The sequence below is a fragment of the Palaemon carinicauda genome, chromosome 10 (genome assembly GCF_036898095.1).
Source record: "Palaemon carinicauda isolate YSFRI2023 chromosome 10, ASM3689809v2, whole genome shotgun sequence".
In the NCBI taxonomy this organism is placed as follows: Eukaryota; Metazoa; Arthropoda; class Malacostraca; order Decapoda; family Palaemonidae; genus Palaemon; species Palaemon carinicauda.
In genome coordinates, this window is record NC_090734.1 from 71,357,947 (window position 1) to 71,377,849 (window position 19,903).

At 42.9% G+C, this 19,903-nt stretch overlaps 1 protein-coding gene across 1 annotated transcript in view; it reads right to left on the reverse strand.

Moving 5' to 3' along the window:
- The window catches only part of Ufl1 (UFM1 specific ligase 1), a 267,931-nt gene that overhangs the window by 146,399 nt on the left and 101,629 nt on the right, over window positions 1-19,903 (reverse strand). The window contains exon 8 of the mRNA XM_068380989.1: window positions 6,564-6,704. Coding sequence (XP_068237090.1) covers window positions 6,564-6,704 — 141 coding nt within the window. The remainder of the gene's footprint in view (window positions 1-6,563; window positions 6,705-19,903) is intronic.

Genomic DNA, 19,903 nt, shown 5'->3' on the forward strand with positions numbered 1-19,903 from the left:
AGGAACTGGCTCTTTTTTGCGAGGCTGGAAGAACATTGTGATCGGAAGTTGTTGCCGCTGCTTCTTTTTCGATCTAAGAGCATCTTGTAGGGAGTCATTATGTCATCAACCTTGTTGCAGAATTGCATCGACCGAACCATATCCTCGTCCCACTCTTGCAACATTTCTTTCAACTCCTTCGCATGGTTGCAGGCCTTGAAAAGCCGTTCTAATGTTAAGCCCGTTTCTTCGACATTTTCTTGGGTCTCTTCCTGGGTTTCACTCTCTTCTTCGCTTGCCGATTTCGTCAGGTCTTCGAGGTCTGCGTCAGTTAGGGGCTGGGAATGGCAGTCCAACAACTCGTCGACGTCTTCAGTCGTCATGTCGCCAAACCCGTCACCTCCAATTATGGCAGCCAACTGCACAGATTTGCGTATTGCAGAGTGTTGGATTTCAGCAGGTGTAAATCCCTCATCGTCGTAAACAATCTGGGGCCACAACTTCTTCCAGCTCGAATTCACAGTTGCAGGTTTCATCTCTTGAAGTGCCTTCTGAATATTCTGCAGGCACGTGGCTATGGTGTACTGCCGCCAGTACGCCTTCAAGTTAAAATCTTCATCCTCATTATCTTGGGCAGCATCCACACACGCAACGAGGTCCGCCAAGGTGTTCTTCGTGTAGAGGGCCTTGAACGCCCTGATAACCCCCTGGTCCATCGGTTGAATTAATGACGTGGTGTTGGGTGGCAGGAACTCAACCTGAATGCCCTCATGCGACAGGTCAGTTGCGTGTCCACCAGCGTTATCCATAAGGAGAAGGATCTTGAATGGCACGCCCTTCTCTAAGAGATATTTGCTGACTTGCGGGATAAAACACTGATGGAACCAGTTGGAGGTCAGCATCTTCGTAATCCATGCTTTTTAATTATGCATCCAGTACACGGGAAGGAGATTCTTATTTTTATTTTTCAAAGCACGAGGATTTTTCGACTTATAAATAAGCCCCGGCTTTAGCAAAAATCCAGCAGCATTGCCACACATCACGAGGGTAACGCGATCCTTGAATGCTTTAAAGCCAGAGGCTTTGGCTTCCTCTTTGAACAGGAAAGTTCGCGACGGCATTCTCTTCCAAAACAAGCCGGTCTCATCCATATTAAAGACTTGTTCCGGCTTGTATCCACCTTCGGTGATAATATTCTTGAATGTCTGGTTCGCGTAAGTTTCAGCAGCGGCAGTGTCAGCCGAAGCAGCCTCGCCATGCAGGGAAACGCTTTTCAGAGCGAAGCGTTTCTGAAACTTCACGAACCATCCTTTGCTGGCGGAAAAAACGTTGTTTCTGAGGCTGGGAATCAGTGGATGTCCCTGGTTGAGGATCATCTGCATCCTCATCTTCTTCAGCATGGTTGCCGTCGTCGTCTTGAGGTTCCTTTGCAGCAAAATTCTCATACAAGCTCAAAGCCTTTGTTCGGATGGTGTTCGTATCCAAGGCTATGTTCTTCTTCCGGCAGTCGGCAATCCACACAGCTAAAGCACCTTCCATGCGTACGATCGTTTTATTACGCGTTGTAACGACTTGCTTCGCTGATCTGCTAAAGGTGATTGCAGCCGTCTTTCTAATGTTCGCCTCGTCCTTCTTGATATAGCGAACAGTAGATTCGTTGATCCCAAAATGGCGCGCAGCGGACGCGTAACTTCTACCATCTTTTAACATATCGAGAAGCGTAACCTTCTCAGCAATCGTCATCATCCTTCGGTGGCGTTTAGGCTCACTACCAGCCTTAGTAGAAGCAGAACGCTTGGGAGCCATTGTACAGTAGGATTTGACAAAAAGTTCAACTTAAAAAGGTCGCACACAGCACAGATTAAACTTCACAAACTTAAGAACGTCTACTCAGCGATACGCGGGAACAGAGAGTGGACGACCCGGGCCCGCGAGAACATAGATGCTGGAAGCTGGAGATGATGGCAAAACACCAATCACAGGCTAGATAACAAAACTTAGTTCTGATTCGTCATCTATCAGCGCTTGAACCAATCACAACCCGTCTTACAGTATATGATGCGTAGGTTACCAACTCATACAAGATACCCCGCGCATACCGTACGTACGTATTAATAATAATAATAATAAATAATGATAATAATACAGTACAGTACTGTAATAATAATAATAATAATGATAATAATAACAATCATAATTTTATTAACAACAGCAACAATAATAATAACAATAATAATAATAGCTTTACGTATGCTACAGTATTTTATTCTTTTGTAGGATGTGTGAGTGTGTGTCTCTCTCTCTCTCTCTCTCTCTCTCTCTCTCTCTCTCTCTCTCTCTCTCTCTCTCTCTCGTACGCTTATTCGAAATGTGATTTTTGCAACAAAGAATGTTATTGGATGCAGTACTGTACTACGTACGTATACATACAAAAGATTCATGGAAAAGAAGCACATCCATTACATTTGTAGTACGTACAGTAGTAGCCATCAGCAGCCTTACACCATTCTAATATTGTATGACTGCATCTGATTTGCGTTTCATGTTCGATTTAATTTTACTACGTACTGTATACAGTACTGAATTATCGTATGATAATAATACAGTAATAATAATAATAATAATGATAATAATAATAACAATAATTTCATTAACAACAACAACAATAATAATAATACAGTAATAACAATAATAATACACGTAATAGCTTTACGTATGCTATTTTATTCTCTCTCTCTCTCTCTCTCTCTCTCTCTCTCTCTCTCTCTCTCTCTCTCTCTCTCTCTCTCTCTCTCTCTCTCGTACACTTATTCGAAATGTGATTTTTGCAACAAAGAATATTATTGGATGCAGTACTACGTACGTATACATACAAAAGAATCATGGAAAAAATGCACATCCATTACATTTGTAGTATAGTAGCCATCAGCAGCCTTACACCATTCTACTATGGTATGACTGCATCTGATTTGCGTTTCATGTTCGATTTAATTTTACTACGTACTGTATACAGTACTGTATTATCGTATGATCACATTCTCTTTTCGTGTTTTATTTCTTTCTGTGCTGAATTATATATCATATGTAATGCAATGAACAATCAGTAAGAGCAGATATTACTAATTACAGTATTAATGGAATTACAGGTAACAAAATATCGTATTTGGGGGTCTTTAGATTTCGCGGTATTTTCGAATTTTCCGGAAAATCCGCGATATGTATATATATATATATGGGTTATGGAAAAAACCCGCGAAGTGGTGAATCCGCGATGGTCGAACCGCGAAGTAGCGAGGGTTCACTTTTTATAAAACAACGAAAACTGGTACCCACGAACAAAAATACGTTCACCGTAACTAGTTTAGCTTTTTGATCTTGTGAAATTAAAGCTCTCTTGATGGACCTTAATGTTCATGGAGATGTAGACCCATATGGTAATTTTCTTTGTTTTTTATAAAAACTGCAGATTTCTTAGCTCCTATGTTATCAGTTATTTTCCACATGTTAGCAAGAAGAGGTTCTTTCACACTTGATGGATAATTGGAACTGTTACTCCATTATGTAAATGTGTTTGTGGTAGCTCAAGTTTCGCTGATTACCACCCAATTTTTTAATGTCTTTTGTAGAACGTCTTGGAGATTTGCTGTAGGTAATCATCTGTTCCCTAGTTTGCAATTTGACTTTTGTATAGGCCTTGGAGTATGTGATGCCCTTCTTACAATCTCCATTGCTGTACAGAAATCCCTTGATTGTGGTCATGGAAGTTCATAGACTGGCTTTGATTTTAGAGCTGCCTTTGACCATGTTAATCATGATACCCTTGTTTTCAAAACTCGAACACCTGGGAGTAGGTGGGTCTTTTCTTAGTATCACTATTGCATTTTTAAGCAATAGATCGTAAAGAGTTGTTGTTGATGGGCACCATAATGAGTATAAGAATATGATATCTGGTGTTCCTCAGGGTAGTGTTCTTGGCCCATTACTTTTCATGCTATATACACATGACATGTGATTTGGCCTAAAAAAACAAGATCATTGAATAAGCAGATGATGCCACTCTCTTTGCATCAATTCCATCTCCTGAATGTAGATCTAGAGTTCCTAAATCCCTTAATAGAGATCTAGCTAAAATTAGAGCATGGTACAAATTATGGGACATGAAGTTGAATCCTAACAAAATTCAAAGTATGAATGTAAGTTGGTCGAGGACAGTGGCTCATCAACATCCAGATCTCAGCATTAATAATGTTTCTTTAACTCTCTATGACTCTTTTAAAGTTTTAGTTGGGATTCTTGAAAGCAATTTTACTTTTGAGAAACACATTACGTCTGTCTCTTCTTTAATTGGACAAAAAATGGCTGATTGATTAAGTCTTTTAAGATTTTCTGTGGTCAATATATTCTGAAGAAGTGTTTTAATTATTTCATTGTACCTTGATATTATTATTATTACTAAGCTACAATAGGGTGAGGAAAAGAAAAAAAGGAAATAAACCACAAGAAAAGTGATGAACAATTAAACAAAATATTTTAAGAAAGTTAACAAAATTAAAATAAATCATCAATTTATAAACTGTAAAGAGACTTTTATCAGCCTGTGCAACATAAAAATATTTATCGCATCTTTGAACTTTTGAAGTTCCACTGATTCAACTACCTGATTAGGAAGATCATTCCTCAACTTGAGTCACACATGGAATAAAATGTCTAAAATACTGTGTAGTATTGAGCCTCATGATGGAGAAGGCCTGAATATTAGAATTAACAGCACACCTATGATTACAAATAGGATGGTACTGTTTTTGAAGATATAAATGCAAAGGATGGTCAGAATTATAAAAAATCTTATACAACATGCATTATGAACTAATTGAATGACGGTGCCAGAAATTAATATCTAAATTAGGAATAAGAAATTTAACAGACCATAAGTTCCACTCGAACAATTTAAGACGAGATTCAGCTTTTTCCTGGCTGAACCAAAGGTTACGTGTTCATGATTTTCCATTTCAATGATTGCATTTTCCAGTTTATATTTAGGACATTTTTGTGAATTTGGCGGGTGAGATCCTTCACACAGAAAACAAATCTATCTTCTAAACCTACTCCAGAAAAGTCATAGGAACTTAAAATACTTGAAACAATTTTGGTCACTAGTGCATCTAGTGCATTAGTGTATGTTACTAGCAGTACCAACAAAACTTGGCTGAATCCCTTGTTAAGCTGGGAGGAGCTAAGTGAAAAAAGTCCCGTTTTGTTCTTTTTTTTTATGTCGGCTACCACCCAAAATTGGGGGAAGTGCCTTGGTAGATGGATGGATGCCCAAAACTTGTATATTTATAATACTGAACAGGTCGAGGATGTAAATTTTTTACAATGATTAAATGTCAAATCTTTATATAGTCTAGCAGATAATGTGTGGTAAATGCTATCAAGATTGCTTTATTGGTTCCTTTCAGCTTTTTCAACATGATAAATATTGAGGGAATACCTTTTCAATATGTACTCTTCTCAATAATATCAGATGAGGAAGATGCAAAACTAATAAGCAACACTGCTTGTGCTTCATTGTCTGATTTAACTAGGAAAGCATGATCATATCTTTTCAAGTTACCTTGAAGAATTGTGCCTACTTTCTTTACCAGATGCTCATAGCCTATAACCATATTGTTAGGCTCTTCCTTGAAAAAAGTGACACGCCAGACTATTTCAGGTACAACTCTGAGTAATGTGTTTCTTGTCCCCTTGGAGATTGTGTCCTCAGACACAGAATCAAATGCAAAGTTTGAAATATCTTGAATGTTTTATAACATTACATGGCTACAAAGGTTAGGGACTTCTTTATTAACTTTAATGAAGGTAATTTTAGCCTTCGAAGGATCAGCAAAAGTGACATCTCTCAGAATTCTCTTTGTCATTTCAAAGTTTTAATTTCATCCTTTCAATTTTCCCAAAAGGTTTCTCAAGTTTGTATGATATTTCATAATTCATATTGCAGGACATACTTACACAATGTAGAACTTTTATTTTCGTTTTTACCACCAATGCTTTCAGCATCTTGGGGTCTTGCAGAAAAAGGACCAAAAGGTTACAGTATAATAACATTTCAAGCACATCCAAACATGAATATCTCCCATTGTACCATATTTGACTGAATTTCCTTTAACCATTTAGAAAGAGCTGTGATAACATAAATTTGTCTGGCACACTGACTGATAGAGTTGGATGACCTTCCTTTACTCACTGCTAAACATGACTGTCTACAGTTGTCCAAGCTTTACAGCAATTGATTCAACCAGATAGGAAGAGCTGCAATGACAGAGTAAATGTAAACACACACATAAGGATAGATGGAGTAGCAGGAAAACCATCTTTTGTATGAAAGGGAATAACTGTTTTACAAAACAGTCATAAAAATTTTGGATGTTGAAGGCTGGAGATCTAAAAACACTGGTAGAAATACATTCAGAAGGTTTGAACCAGATGTGAATTCAGGCAAAATCTAATGATGATGATGATGGGAAGAAATTCTATCAAACAGATTAATTCTAAAATCTTTACTGTAAAGTATTGAAAAAACATACCTCAGGAGTCATTTCTTTGTCATGATTAACTTCCAGAAGGCTGTCATCTGCAAGGTATAAAACTAGTTCACTGACAAGTTCTGAGCACTGAGTTCTAAGGAGGTGCTTTTTCAGCTGAGACTGAATTTCACAATCAAATACCTGAAAGAAATAGAGAATTAATCACAAGGCTACCTATAAACAGTGGCATCTTTTATTTACACACAATAACACAAAAAGAAAGAAATAACCTGTAACAAAGTAAAACAATATGTTGATTATTATTATTATTATTAATATTATTACAGTGGAACCTCTACATACGATCTAGATTCGTTCCGGGACCTGCTTCGTATGTTAAAACAATCGTATGTTGGAGCAAATATTCCCATAAGAATACAATGTAATTTGTATAATTCATTCTACAGCCCAAAAACCTATGATAACTCCTTAATAAATTACTACACATAATTACACATAACAATAATACAATTGCATTATATAAGACAGATGTAAAATGGAATAATTATAAAGAAATAATAAATAAAAAAGGGGTTTTTATTGTTATTTTACCTTAGAGACAAGCCAACGCAGGTGTAGGATTTGTTATGCAGGAGGAGACGGACGGTCGGCGAGGAGGTAGAGATGGTGACTGCGATAACGTACCGTAACGTACTTTAACTTACACTATTGTGAACTTTAACCTAACTTGCCAATATATTTTTTTTCATTTTTATATTTTTTATTTTTTTTACATTTTTTTCTTTTTTCTTTTTAATTTTCATCACTTATATATGACACTTCTTTGTAATAAAAGAACACTGAGAGAGAGAGAGAGAGAGAGAGAGAGAGAGAGAGAGAGAGAGAGAGAGAGAGAGAGAGAGAGAGAGAGAGATATGAAGAGGATGTCTCTCTCTCTCTCTCTCTCTCTCTCATTAAAGATCAGATAAACTCACCAGAATTGCCTGCCTTCAAATAGGATTCTGACAGAGAGAGAGAGAGAGAGAGAGAGAGAGAGAGAGAGAGAGATTAACGATAACTTTATAAAACTTATTTTAAGGATTCACTTATTCAGCTTGTTTTATTGCATGCTCGACAATAAACATCTCTCTCTCTCTCTCTCTCTCTCTCTCTCAATCTTAGTTTTCTTTGCTTCACTTTGATCTCCTTCAATGGTTTAACTGCTTTAATGGCTTCCTTCTGCTTGATGATTGTCGAGATCATAGACATATTCCGGCCATATTGTTTAGCCAGATCACTCACACGCACACCGTGCTCACGTTTTTCTATAATTTCTTGCTTCAATTCTAATGGAAGGATTGCCTTCTTCCTCTTCTCACCACTACTAATACCTGTACTGAAACTAAGCTTGTTAGGACCCATGATTATACGTAAAATAAAAAATGAAACGCGAGAAAAGGAAGATAATAAGCACTGTTAATAACAGACCAAAAAGAGGACAACCACACGATGCGCATGAGAACAGAGAACTGACCGACTCGACGTTCAATGGCGTCCCTCCGACGTGCTGCCGTCTACCAGCGTAAACAAGATCTACGTCGGATGTTGGAGCATGACTTCTGGTGTCGTGACGAAAATTTGATCGAATGTTACTTCAGATGTTGGAACAATTGTATGTAAAGGCAATCGTATGTAGAGGGTCCACTGTATTACTATTATTATTATTATTAAAGGGATGGAGTTTTCCAGACCAGTAAGTCAAATCTGACTACTACAAAGCCTGACCAAATACATTTGGGAGATCTATTTATTTATCTAGCTATCTACCATGGCACTTCCCCCAATTTTGGGGGTAGCCGACATAGAATAGAAGAAAAGGGTATTTTTCTTCTTTTTGTTCCTCCCAGCCTGACAAAGGATTCGATTGAGTTTGGTTGGTACTACTAGGGTAACACACCCCACCCTCCCCCGTTATCCACCACAATGAAACTTCATATGCTGAATCCCCTATTGCCGCTACCTCAATGGTCACCAAGGTGACTGGTGGAGGCAGCATGGCCTATCGGAATTGCATCACAATCGCTTGGCATTCATTCCTATTTTTAGCACACACTCTTGCTCTCTTACATCTATCCTCCTATTACCCAGAGCTTTCTTCACTTACTCCATCAACCCAAACCTTGGCCTTACTCTTGTACTTCTCCCATCAACTCAAGCATTCATCACTTTCTTCAGCAGACAGTATTTTCCATTCTCTCTACATGGCCAAACCACCTTACTACATTCATATCCAATCTAACTGCTAATACATTTCTTACAACTGCTCTCATGCTCACTACTTTGTTCCTAACCCTATCTAATTGAGATACACCAGCCATATTCCTCAGACACTCCATCTCCAAAACATTCAATTTCTGTCTCTCCATCACTTCATCCCTCACAATTCTGATCCATACATCACAGTTGGTACAATCACTTTCTATTACAAAACTCGTTTACATTCATTTCTAACCCTCTATTCTTTACCACTCTCTTCACTCTGCCTCCCACCAATTTACATCCTTCATTCACTCTCTTGATGTACATTCTCTACCATTTGCAGCAACAACAGACCCCAAGTACTTAAACTGATCGACTTCCTCAAGTAACTCTCCATGCAACAAGACACTCAACCTAGCACAACACGCCCCTCTCGTGCATCTCATAACCTTACTCTTACCCACATTAACTCTTAACTTCCTTCTGTCACACATCCTTCCAAACACTGTTACTAATTGACTCAGCTTCTCCTCCAAGTCTGCAACCAAAACAGTATCATCCGCAAACTGCAATTGATTCACCTTCTACTCATGATCACTCTCATCTATCCATTTCAATCCTCGACCAAGCATGCAAACATTCACCTCTCTTACAACTCCATCAACAAACAAATTGAGCAACTATGGCAACATCACACGTCCCTGTCACAGCCCCACTCTCACTGGAAACCACTCCCTCACTTCATGCTTTACTGCCTTTGCATAAACTGGTTGCAACAACCTTCTACTAATGCCATATAACCTCATCACATTCCACATCGTTTTCCTATCAACTCCAGGGCTATTATAATTGTAGATAGTTTGGATGAAAATACTACAAATTTTAAAAACAATTTGCAATTTCCCAGCTATACAAACCTGTCATTTAAATGGGTTACAATTCTAGTTCCATTTTCTACAACCAGACAATAATAAAAGAAAATGGGCTCTGTTGCACCATGGTTGGCTACCATAGCAACCCCATTGCTGGATGACATGCGCAGCTTTCAATAGGCTCCCCTCTACTCTGGTCGAAGACTTGTGGAGTGGTTGATTATTACTTTCATTACTAGCTAAGCTACAACCCTAGTTGGAAAAACAGGAAGCTATAATCCCAAGGGCTCCAACAGGGAAAAATAGCATAGTGAGGAAAGGAAAAAAGGAAATAAACTATATGAAAAGTAATGAATAATTTAATTAATATATTCTAAGAACAGTAACAACATTAAAACAGATCTTTGATATATATGCTATAAAAAAAATACTTATTTCAGCCTGTTCAACATAAAAAAAAATTGCTGAGAGTTTTAATTTTTGGAGTTCTAATGATTCAAGTACTCAATTAAGAAAATCATTTCATAACTTGGTTATAGCTGGAATAAAACTTCTAGAATACTGTGAAGTATTGGGCCTCATAATGGAGAAGGCCCTGATTATCAGAATTAACTGCATACCCAGTATTACGCACAGGATAGTGGTCAGAATTATGAAAAATTTCATGCAACATGCATAACGAACTAATTGAACGATGGGGCCAGAGATTAATATCTAGATCAGGAATAAGAGATTTGATAGACTGTAAGTTGCTGTCCAACAAATAAATATGAGAAACAGCAGCTGAAGACCAGACAGGAGAACAAAACTCGAAACACGGTTGAATGAAAGAATTAAAACGCTTCTTTAGAATAGATTGATCACCAAAAATCCTACAAGACTGTTTCAATAAACCAGTTTTTTTTTTTGTGCAATTGAAGAAGACACAGAATTAACATGTTTCTCAAAAGTAAACTTGCAATCAAGAATCAAGCCTAAAATTTTAAATGAGTCATGTAGAGTCGATGAAACATTATCAATGCTGAGATCTGAATGTTGAGGAGCAACTCTCCTAGACCTACTTACAAACATACTTTGAGTTTTGTTAGGATTAAACTTCATGCTCCATAATTTGCATGATCCACTAAATTTTGCTAGATCTCTATTAATGGATTCAACAACTCCAAATCTACATTCAGGAGGAGATGGAATTGATGCAAAAAGAGTAGCATCATCTGTTTATGCTGTGGAGGATTTATTTTTGTTTTATTTTCATTTTTGTTTTTTGCCAAATCGAGAGAGAGAGAGAGAGAGAGAGAGAGAGAGAGAGAGAGAGAGAGAGAGAGTTAGTGTATCAATTGTTTGTTGTGAGAAAGACTGTTGGTTTAAATGAGATTGTTTGTTTGTTTTTAGCTAGGTTACAACAGTGGTGAATGTTTAGAAGAGAATGCTTTTTTTGATTGACTGCGTCATAAGGCAGTTGTGTGAACGCTGGATTTATATGTTTTTCTTACCAGCGTTGGAAGTGATTATTTATTTAAAAAGCCGTGATTCCTCCTTGGAATTACTTATTCCTTTTAAGAACAACATTTTGTTTTGACTGAAGATAGTGTTGATGGCCTGGATTGTTATAAAGGATTTCTAGTTGACTGCTCTTTGAAACGAAAGACATATTGATCACCGGACTTTGAATTTCTTTTGGACCTGTTTACTACGTATGATGATGATGAATATGATGATGATGATTACGCTCACGGCCTAAAGCAATTAATACATTTTTGTATTGACTGAGTGTCAGTGTTGCCATAGTGTGGCGTTGCAACCGAGTTGTTGCGTTGGGCTTTAATGGACTGTTAGCCCTTGTGTGGACGAAGGTGTCCACACACCTATATTATATGTTAAAAGTGTTTTTTGTTGGTTTTTTTTTGTTAGTTTTAAGTTTTTGTGATTTATTTTGAGATTTTGACTGCAGTTTATTTTAGTATTAAGTGATTATGATAGTTATAAGTGTGGTTGCTGGTGTTTTCTCGTTAAATATTATAGAATATAAGGAAATATAGTTTTAAGGTTATGTTTAGTTTTTTTTTACCTTTTGTTAGAGTCTGGTATAGATAACGTAAGGGGAAAGTTTGTTATGTTGAGACAGTTGTCTGTAGGTGTGATTCAGGGTGTGGGGCTTGTTTTTTAAACATCCCGCCACAATGCAATAAGCTTGTTTTCTATGCCAAACCACGTCATATGTCTATACAGTAGTACGAAAAGTAATTGGGCTAACACTCTTTGCAATCTATTACTTAAAAATTCAATAATGATGCTAAGAAAAGACCCATCCACTCCCAAGTGTTTGAGTTTGAAAACAAGGGACTATGGTTAACAAGGTCAAAGGCAGCACTAAAATCAAGGCCAATCATACAATCTTCTTGACCATAATCGAGAGATTTCTGTACAGTAATGGAGTAACATTACAAATTCGCCAATAAGTGCTATAAGATCCTCTTCTTTCTAACTTGCACAAAATTAACAGATTTATTGATTTATTTGAAGTTTTCTGGCATCCTGACATTGAAGGTCATTGATGTTGATATCATTTATTATGAATAAAGAATAAATGAATATTCAATCAAAACCATAAAAGGGAAGATGTCATTATAAAATTTAAATAGCTTTCAGAAGTCCTGCTTCTGAAATGAATCCAAAAATACCACTAGCATAGTATAACACATCCTTGCCGAGAATCTCGAGCCTCAAACAGATATCTATTTCTTGAGGTGCTAAAAGTAGGGCATTCGGTCAACAAATGCCTCAATATCAGGGGTATCAAACGGTCATTGCAATATGGCTGTTGTTGCCCAGTCATCAGAAACTCATGTGTTCGCCGAGTGTGACCAATGCGGAGACAACAAAGAATAGTCTCCCACTTTCGGGGCATCATGTTATACCTCCAAGGATATATAACATTCGTTATTTCTCTAATTTCATTTCCATTTAAGCTATCTCTATGCTAATAACTATCATCATAAAACAATCTCTTAACGTTAGGTAAAATGTTTGGGCAGATCTTCGGTGTCGGCCAGATAGCTGGCAGTATCCGACCAGTGGTCCATCCAAGAAAAGGTTTGAAGGGTCGCTTTCGTTAGCCTCTCCATTCCTGAAGCATCACCGGCTAAAAACACAATTGATTGTACCGATAGCTTCTCCACAGCTATGGCCGTCACTGCCGAGTCTAAAGGCAGGGGAGAAGGAGCTTCTTTGAGAATATTGTAATATTTCCTTTGCCTTACAAAAGGAGGAAATAGTCTGGATGAGTTTCCAATCCTAAGGGAGTCTTTCTTCGCAGAGATCAGCAAGTTCCTCTTCCTTATTGAACCAGTCACCAGCTTAGACCAAGGAAGTTCTAACCTTGGCTTCTTCTTGAGCTCGGTGGTTCAACAGAGAAGATCTAAGGTCATGTCCTGCCCCACTGGGTGGTGTAAATAGGTTCCCAAGGCCAATGACTGTCCAAATGAAAGACAGGACCTGGAGAAACACAGAAGCTGACTCTCACTTTTCAGTGGTCAGAGCTTTAGGGCTGGGTGGTGCTGGTAGCAAGCTGTCTGAACAGTCCAAATCATCATCAGGTTCTACATACATCTTCTGGCTTATACCCGGCTGAGTGAGGGGTGGGTTATGGTCGTTATCATACACTTTAATAGGGGAAGAAGACTTAGGAGGAGGTTCCTTGTAAGTGGAAGCCGACGCAGCCGCAATGGCCTGCTGAATCCTTCGCTGAAGAATGGGGTTGTCAACCACCTTTAACGCCCAGTTCATTGGAAGGGAATTCATATCCTTTCGACCCTGGGACTTGCCTGTGAAGGAGGCGAGGATGCTATGTGCCTCCTTAGGAGGAGTCCCTGGAAGCTTATAAAATTCTCGTGGTTGGGAGGATTCCGGGGACTGTGAAGTCCAAGAGAGCTACAGAGAGGAGGTAATGAGTCACAGGTGGGAACGGGAGACGCTGGATAGTCTGCAGTGATGGGTGAGAGCCTATACAACTCCATAAACGAATTCCCTGCAGGGTCAACACGCTCGAAGGGAGGAAGATGACTAGGGTCCTCTTGCTAAGCGTGCAAGCTCACCCCGGGTATGTGCGAGCGAGGTTATTACCCTCGAGAGGGACAATTTGCAAAACCTCCAGTGGAGGAGGAACTACGGAGGAAGGAGAGGCATAGTTTATGATGCCAGAGAGAAAGGACTCCCTTTTCTCGACACGAGAGGGGGAAGGGCTGAGGCCAACCCGACCAGGAGCAGATGGGGGCTCCTACTGTGCGCCATGCTTCAACACCACCTAAAGCTTGTCCTTTGATGGGGTACCCAAGTCGCAAGGATGGCCACAACTGACGCAGAGTGTTAAGGGAAAACTTTCCACAGGGAGAAGGCACTGCTGCTTTGCCAGGGGAAGCAAAAGTGTCTTCCATACCTGAAGGTTGTTCGGGGGTCAAAGGCACATCTCTCTTAACAAATCCTCCTCCCGAGAAGACCGAACGAGCAGACACAGGTTAGCGAGTTCCAGCAAAAGGAGATCTCTGTTTCTTAGCCTTTGAGGCAGAGCTAGGGAGCGAAGAATCCCTCTTTGAATTATTCTTTCTCCTACAGTGGAACCATTCCCACTGGGAGAATGCCCCCTCCCGACACTTGCCATGAGGAGACTCCTCCAAGCAGGACTGTCCTCTGCATTATGGTCAAAGCTGGTGAGGATCTGTCTCCAAGGAGGACCGGAATATATAAGAGGTATGGCCGATTGTGCCCGGGGAAACCCGCATGCTGCTTCCTCAGAAAACTGCACAGTCACATCTGCAAATAGAAAAAGAAAACAAAGTCAGTATAGGTACTGAAAAGAAAACAGAGAGGCAGGGGAACACATCTGCTCTCTACCGGGGCCAAATCAAAAGTGGATGAGATAGTGAGTGAGCGGGTGGACTGGGTGTCTCCGCCACTACCCACCACAATTGCTGGGAGGTTGGTTGTCACCTTGCTCAAAACTTTTTATGGCCAGAACACCAGCTTGCACTGAATCTAACTCCTACATATAGAACGAGGGTTTTTATTTGTGTCGGAACAAATACAAAGTGAAGTTAAATAGCAGGCAGCCAAATACAAAAGTTACTTTACTCAGGGAGACACTGAGACAGGTGGGTGGGGAATTCCCACATACCTGTTATTAACTAACTAGCTTTGTAAACAATCAATGGCCATTCCAACTTTGCAGTGATAACATTAAACAAATGAAAAGTCTGTATTCATGTAGGAACATAGACTAACTAAAAAAATTCCAAAACACTTAAGGTTTTCATAATGGCCCTAAACATCACAAATTTTAAGTACTGTAATTTGTATTTTTCCTAACAGTACTAACCTCAAACTACTTTCTTAGGAGGATCTGGGATCTCCTCAATTACCGACCAAGAATTTTGCGTAGTTCCCCCTCTCTACGTTACCTTGTCGGGGTGCTCCGGGGCGGAAGGATATTCGCCCAGGGGCAACCCGGGGTTAGTGCGTGGGGCCGCGCTTGTTAGCTCGCCAGTAAGCGTATGTTTAAGTCCTCCTCGAACTCCTGTAAGATACTCGGGGTAGGATGGGTGGGCCATAACCCGAAAGTAGTTCGAGGTAAGTACTCTTAGGAAAAATACAAATTATTTAAAATTTGTGATTTGTTCCAACACGGAGTACTTACCTCGAACTACTTTCTTAGGAGACTTATACCTTAGGAGGAGGGAGTTGCTTACAGTTCGGAATATTCAAAACTTCCTGGGGCACACGACCTAGATAGGAGGCTAGGTCTAGATTGCCCAGGGAGAGGTAGGAGAGCAGGGGAAAGCACGCAAAAGTCTACCTTATGTACAACTCACCTTTAATTATAATCCAGACATGGTGTGCCTCAACGTCCCACTCTCACATGGAAGGAGAATAGGGAAAAGGATGGGATATAGGAAAAAAGGGGTAGCAAGGAAGGGGGATAGTAAGGAGGAACCTGTGTCACTTACGATTACTTCCCACGGGCTACCCAGGACCCAAACTACTAAACTTGCTGCATAGCTGAAATGACTGGTCCAATGGAGAAGGCATCCAGGTACTTTCTTGTACAATCCTTCAGGTAATGGGCTGTAAAGGTGGACTGTCTAGCCCAAGTGACCGCCCGTAAGATCTGGCCCACTGCCATGTTAGTGTCAAAGGCCAAGGATGTGCTAAGGCCCTTAATATCATGGGGTCTCGGGGTCCCAGGGACCGTAGAGCCATCACTCTCGTAAGCCCTTTTTATAACCTATCAGAGCCAGAAGCATATAGTATTCTTGGAAACTGCCTTCTTGACTGGACCTGTGGAAACGAACAAACTCTTGATAGCTGGACTGAGTTTGGAAGTCATACTGAGGTATTTCCTGGTAGTCTTTACGGGGCACAAGAGCAGGTCTTCCGGGTTGCCCGAGTGCGGAATTGCTGGAATGGAGAATTCCTCGAACCTAGGATCCGCAATTGCAGGGTTCTGGGTTTTCGCCACGAAATCTGGCAAGAACTTAAACGACATGTCCTTCCAACCTTTCGAGTGAGAGACCTCGAAGGACAACCCGTGGAGCTCGCTCACCAGTTTGGCCGAGGCCAGAGCCAACAAGAAGACGGCTTTGAGGGTGAGGTCCTTGTCCAGAATGTCTTTAAGCGGTTCGAAGGGGGGCCTTGAGAGAGCCCTGAGGACCTTGGCTACATCCCACTGGGGGACCCTCGAGGAGCGGGGGTCACAGACTGCTCAAAACTTCTGATGAACATGGAGATGTGGCGAGAGGTCCCCAGGTTAATGCCCTCGAGTTGGAAAACCTGACCCAGTGCCGCACAGACTCCTTTGATGGCTGGGATGGAGACTCCCAGGTCGTCTCTCAAGTGCACTAAGAAGTGTGCGATAGTGTGGACCGAAGCGTCTAAAGGCCGCAGATTCTGAGTGGCACACCATTTGACAAACGTTGCCCATTTTGCCTGGTACATAACGCATGAGGACTTCCGGAAATACCCCGACATCCTGTCCGCAGTCTTGTCCGAGAAGCCTTCTCACCTTAGCAGGCGCTTGATAACCTCCATGCGTGTAGCCTCAGACCCTGTGGGTTTTCGTGTAACCTTCGGAAGTGAGGCTGACTTAGCAGGTCTTCTCTTGCTGGTAGAGGCCACGGAGGAAGAGTGGCCAGGTCCTGAAAATCGGCGAACCACTCCCTCTCCGGCCACCAGGGCGCGACCAAAATCATCTTTGTGGAATTGGATTGCCTTAGCCTGTTGAGAACCTGCCTGATGATCCCGAAGGAGGGAAAGGCGTAGCCGTCGAGGCCGTCCCATGAGTGCTGGAAGGCGTCCTCGAACGCTGCTGTCGGGTCTGGCACCGGGGAGTAGAATACGGGGAGCTTTGCATTGAGTCTTGTGGCGAACAGGTCTATCACTGGGGAGCCCCAACGCCGGACAACTTCCTGTGCCACCTGGGGATGAAGGGACCATTCTGACCCTACCACCTGACCTGTCCTGCTCAGTCCGTCTGCCAAGATGTTCCTTTTTCCCGGAATGAACCTGGCCGTTAACAGAATGTGGTTCATTTCGGTCCATTCCAGGATCTGAGCCGTGAGGTCGCACAGTTCCCTTGACCTTAAGCCTCCCTGCTTTTTGATGTACGCCACTACCGTGGCGTTGTCGCACAAGTGCCACCGAGTTCCCCCGGAGGAGACAGGCGAATTTTACCCGGGCATTCTGCACTGCCATGAGCTCTAGAAGATTGATGTGCCGGGTCTTTTCTTCCACTGACCATTTCCCCTCTGCTGTTTCCTCGAGGAGATGAGCTCCCCACCCATCCTTCGATGCCTCCGTGAAGAGCAGCATCTCCGGAGGGGCGGAGCCGAATGGGATTCCCTTCAACGTGTGACTCCTGTTGGACCACCAGAGGAGAGTGTCCTTGGAGGAAGGGGACACCGGGATTATCTTCTGCGGGGACTCCTCCACTGACCAGAGATCCTTCAGGTTCTACTGGATTGGTCTTAGCTTGAGCCTGCCCTGTGGGACCAATTTCTCCAACGAGACCAGGTGACCCACTAACCTCTGCCAATCCTTGGCCCTCACTGGAGTGCCAGCTAGAAACGGTTGAATCACCTGGTCTAGGTTGTCCAACCTCTCCTGGGAGGGGAAGGCTCTCGTCAGCTGGGAATCTAGGATCATCCCCAGGTATGTCATCCTGGTGGTGGAGACTATCTGTGATTTCTCAAGGTTGATCGTGATCCCGAGGTCCTTGCAGAACTGCAACAGAAGTGAGCCTTGAATCTTTAAGTCTGCCTCTGAGGCTGAAAACAGCAACCAGTCGTCGAGGTACCTGATCAGCTTGATGCCCTGCTTGTGTGCCCAGACCAATACCAGGGCGAAGACCCTCGTGAACACTTGTGGAGCTGTCGACAGGCCGAAGCAGAGGGTCTTGAACTGAAGGGTCTGAGAGCCCCACCTTAATCTGAGGAACTTCCTGCTGGAGGGGTGAACGGGAATCTGAAAGTAAGCATCCTTGAGATCCAGGGACATCATGAAATCCCCTTCTCTCAAGGCTGCCATCACCGACTTCGGCGTGTCCATCTTGAAGGGGGTCTTCTTGATGAACTTGTTCAGAGCCGAGAGGTCGATGACTGGCCTCCAACCTCCCGTCGCCTTCTCCACCAGGAAGAGTCTGCTGTAGAAGCCCGGGGAAGGCTCGTGCACGGGTTGTAGGGCTCCCTTGTTAAGCATGGCTTCCACTTCTGCTTGCAGGGCTGCTTTCTTTTCCGAGTCTTTGGGCGCCAGCCACTCCGCCCGATGTTCGGGGATCAACGGGGGCGGATCTGACAGGAAGGGAATCCTGTACAGTATCCCTCCCTGAGAACTGTCACCATCCACGGGTCCGCTCCGTTGTCCCACCATGCTTGCCAATATCGTTTGAGGCATCCCCCACCTGAGGCGTGGGAAGGTGTAGGGGGCCTCTCTCCCTATCTCCTTCTAGGGAGACGGTTGGAACGGCCTCTCCTTGACCCTGAGTATTTGGGCCTAAAGGAGGGCCGAGGAGATTGGTGCCAGGAAGAGGCGGAAGCCTCCTGCCTAGCTGGAGGCGTAGGCGGGTAGGCCCCATCTGTAGAAGCTCTTCTCACAGGGGGTCGTCTTGATAATGGCTGCCTGGGCTTGGCCGTACCCTTCATCTTGCCGACCCTCTCTACCGTCTCAGCCACTGCTTGAAGGGGGAACACAGTCTCACACCAGATGGGAGAGTTCCTCAGGATTAGTTCTTGCAAGAGCGCCTGATTTTCAGGGACTGACAGGTCGTGCGAAAGCTGGAAGCCTGCTAGAGTGCATGCCCACCAGTCCAGCCAAGAAGTGACATTCACGATGTCCTGTGAGGTGTCTTCCATCATGGCAGCCTCCGCTTGCGAGAAGACCACTGGTGCGTTTAGGCTTTGTTCATCCGCGTTGCCCTGGTTCAGGGTAGCGACCGCTTCCTCCAATGTGCGGGGCCCTGAGTGCCGCCCGTCAGGCACATAGAATTTCTTCTTGGTCCTAAGACCCGGCAGGAGCTTGAAGGAACCCTGTGCCCTCAACGAGTTCTTCGGGCCTGACACGAAACGGTCCACATGTTCCATTCCCAGGACAACATTGGGTGCTAAAGGTAGGGTCAGAGATGGTTTCTGCTGGACAGGATTGTCAACCATCCTGCCCAGACCTGAGAGCCAAGCTTGTTCCACTGCTGGCTGAGGCTCGTCTAACCTATGGTGATGTCGGATAAGAGCTAACACCTTACGGTAAGACGAGACCTCGTCCGGAGAGCACTCGACTGAGCCCATAAGTTTGTCCACAATCTGTACCTCCGTGTCGTAGGCCTCATCGAACATGGAGGGATCCGTGGGAGCGGAGGCATCCCTCCCCTCCTGGTGGGGTGATGGAGAGGCTGCCTCCATCGCGGGTAGAGCCGCCAGGGCGGAGGTAGCCATCATGGGTCTACCCCCTCCCGGGGTAACCCGGATGGCGCTGGTTGTTGGTCGAGGCAGCGGCGTATCCCGAAACTTGGCCGGAGCCACTGTGACGAAAGGTTCTGGAGCTGAGCCGCTGGGTCTAACCAGCAAAAGTTCACAACACACGGGTGGAGCCGCTGACTTACTAGGTCGGGGCAACTGAAAGTGTGCCAACGGCCGCACCCGACGAGCGGGCGGAGCCGAAGAGACACTGGGCAAGGGTACGGAAGCGACTCCAGCAGCCACCGAGGCAGGCAATGGAGAGGCAACCTTC